General features: G+C 42.0%; 1 protein-coding gene across 1 annotated transcript; it reads left to right on the forward strand.

Annotated features, from left to right (window-relative positions):
• Nucleotides 1-374: 374 nt before the first annotated feature.
• Nucleotides 375-1,016, forward strand: LOC117232060 (cytochrome b-c1 complex subunit 7-like). Its single transcript, XM_033491198.1, has 2 exons — nucleotides 375-655; nucleotides 821-1,016. The coding sequence occupies exons 1-2, from the start codon at nucleotides 420-422 to the stop codon at nucleotides 1,014-1,016; spliced, it is 432 nt and encodes a 143-aa protein (XP_033347089.1). The 5' UTR covers nucleotides 375-419.
• The last annotated feature ends 1,478 nt before the right edge of the window (nucleotides 1,017-2,494 follow it).

Below are 2,494 nucleotides of genomic sequence, written 5' to 3' on the forward strand. Positions count from 1 at the left end.
AATATTAGAACGATTTCTGAGTAACAACGCAGGGCAAGGAAACGACGTAGAGTTTACGAGGATGAAACGGCAGAGTAACGCGTTTTCACGGAGCATTGTCCCGTAATGGTATGCGAAACTCTCGACAAGTTCGCCGAATTTGGTTCGCAAGCGGAGATTGCTCGCTTTAAAAGTCAACCACTTCGTCAAATCTTTCTTCAATTATGAGAATCCTTTTATGCGCAAGCACGACAGAATAGTCCAACTATTAGCGAGACAAAGCTCGTCGAAGATCAATGGAGAACTTATAATCGCGAAACTTCGATAAACGAGACTATTTCGCTCCGTTCGGCTGATAATCGACGATCGTCTTTCGAACGTCATATTACGTTTGTGGTTAGATTCGTTCTCGTTGTTCGTCGCTCGAAAGAATATCGACGATGTCGAAGATGTTTAAGATATTTAAACCATCCAGTGGTTTGATCAAGCGTTATCAAAGTCAGATTCAAAACAATCGCGACGCTTGGAGAACGAAGATTAAGAAACACGCGTTCTATTTGTCCGGATATCACAAATATGGACTATATACCCACGATATATTTTACGAACAGGACCCTGTGATAAGAGAGGCATTACGTCGACTGCCAATACAAGTGTTAGACGGCAGAAATTTTAGGTATTCGCTGAAATATGTTTGCGTTTTATGTTAATCGTGCGCAGCTAGTTGACGAATTTCTATAGCGGCCTTTCCACCAGCCGAATATTCGACTCGCATATTTGCGAGGCCAGCGTGCCACGAAACTATGCGTAAATCTTCTATCCAGGATTATGGAATTTCTAGGCTCATACGTAGCTCTCAATTGGACTTTTTGAAAATACATTTGCCCAAGGAAAAATGGATCACGTACGAACAAGATATGGAGTATCGATATTTGGACCCGTACATAGAAGAAATCAAGGCGGAGAGAGACGAGATTTACCAGTTTGGTTGCACTAATTATTCTGACAACGACTGGCCTAGTTGCGAAGTAAAATAAGAGTATTATCTCTCGTTTGCTGTTTCTCAAATATACGCAGGAGATAAACGAGAAGGAACAGGCGAGGCGAAAGAACATCGACGTCGAAAAATTCATTTTCTGCCTTCTGTGAACAATTTGTATAATAATTATCGTAAATATTAAAAGTCGTGAGATCTGATGAAACGGTATTAATTTCGATACACTGGAAATCCAATTTTTCAGCACATCTCGAGGTTCTATCGTATTCGAACTATAACATTAAAAAGGAAAAAACTAGTTTCTCGTTCATCTTCGAGTCGCGTATCTTAATTTGCAACGCACACGCGTCCTAGAGGAAAGAAAGTTGGTCGGAACGATAAAAGTGGATGGCGTAGGTTCTTCATGATAACTTCCGTGTCTCGCAGCTCTAATTATGGACCACGCATTCAAGTGGTTATCCCGGCAAGGATGTTGCTCTAGAGATTTGAAAGTTGCTTCTTCGAGTGTATCACACGTTGCGGCCGCCGGCTTCAAGTAGCCTCTTCAAACTCTACCCTGACCTAGGCAGGATTCATCGTCGGTTCGCTCGTATTCAAAACGCGCCGCATCGGCAACGCTTTTTGTGATTGCACGTTCGTTTTTACGAGCAGGTATTCCGCGTGCCACGACTTCGTTACGACCGGAATATTTCCGGCAAGGCAAGACCACTTAATTAACGTCAGATACGGTTCGTGATTTTTATGTCCATATATTCGTTTCGTGATTTTTATGTCCATGTATCGAGCATACGCGCTAGTTTCGCGATATTTAGCTGACGAATCTATTGCGAAATATCGGTAATCCTCTCTTTAAATACGTTTCTTTGCATATAGATCTCCCTCTCTGCTCTTTTGCCAAGAGCAAAAGTGGTTTTCTTTGCTGCAGTATTGCACCGTCGTACTACCGGCTTTAAAGGCTAAAGCATTTCGCAAAATCTTGAAAGGATCGCGCTTTTTCATTGAAAAGTATATAAAAGGATTTTCGAAACTCAAAGAACTCGGCATCATCGACGGTTGCCCCTTTAATCACGGTGACTCTTAATTAGAAAATTATATCCGCGTGTCGACAAAAGTTTCTCGAGGACACAGATGAGATGGTACGACGTCCTATTTGACGAGGATCTAGATAATACGATCACGAACTATGTCAAAAATTTGGCCACGTCCATCGGTATTAAGTAAGGCGTTTAATGTCCTGGCTGGAACAATTGCACTTTACAGAGTATAGAGTGTTAGGCGAATGGTTTCGCTTATTCAGTTGGAAACAAAGAGGCATGACATTAATTCCACTTCTGCTGGATAGTTAATACAAGCCATTCTCAACAAGTAGAACTTCGCCAGCGATCCTAATTCGATAACTCGGCAGTTATCGGTGTCGCGAACGCTTCTTGCGAACGAACATTGTTTCGATTCCATTTACCTCGCGTGCGTCGTGCTTTTATTCAGTTTACGAGCGGTGAAATGAAATTTCAAGCGGAA

The sequence above is a fragment of the Bombus vosnesenskii genome, unplaced genomic scaffold, assembly GCF_011952255.1.
Source record: "Bombus vosnesenskii isolate JDL3184/JDL3185 unplaced genomic scaffold, Bvos_JDL3184-5_v1.1 scf7180000013277, whole genome shotgun sequence".
NCBI lineage: Eukaryota > Metazoa > Arthropoda > Insecta > Hymenoptera > Apidae > Bombus > Bombus vosnesenskii.

Coding starts and splice junctions, on each gene's coding strand:
- LOC117232060 (XM_033491198.1), top strand. CDS start 420: ATGTCGAAGATGTTTAAGATATTTAAACCATCCAGTGGTTTGATCAAG. Junction 656..820: donor TTAGACGGCAGAAATTTTAG/GTATTCGCTGAA, acceptor TGGAATTTCTAG/GCTCATACGTAGCTCTCAAT.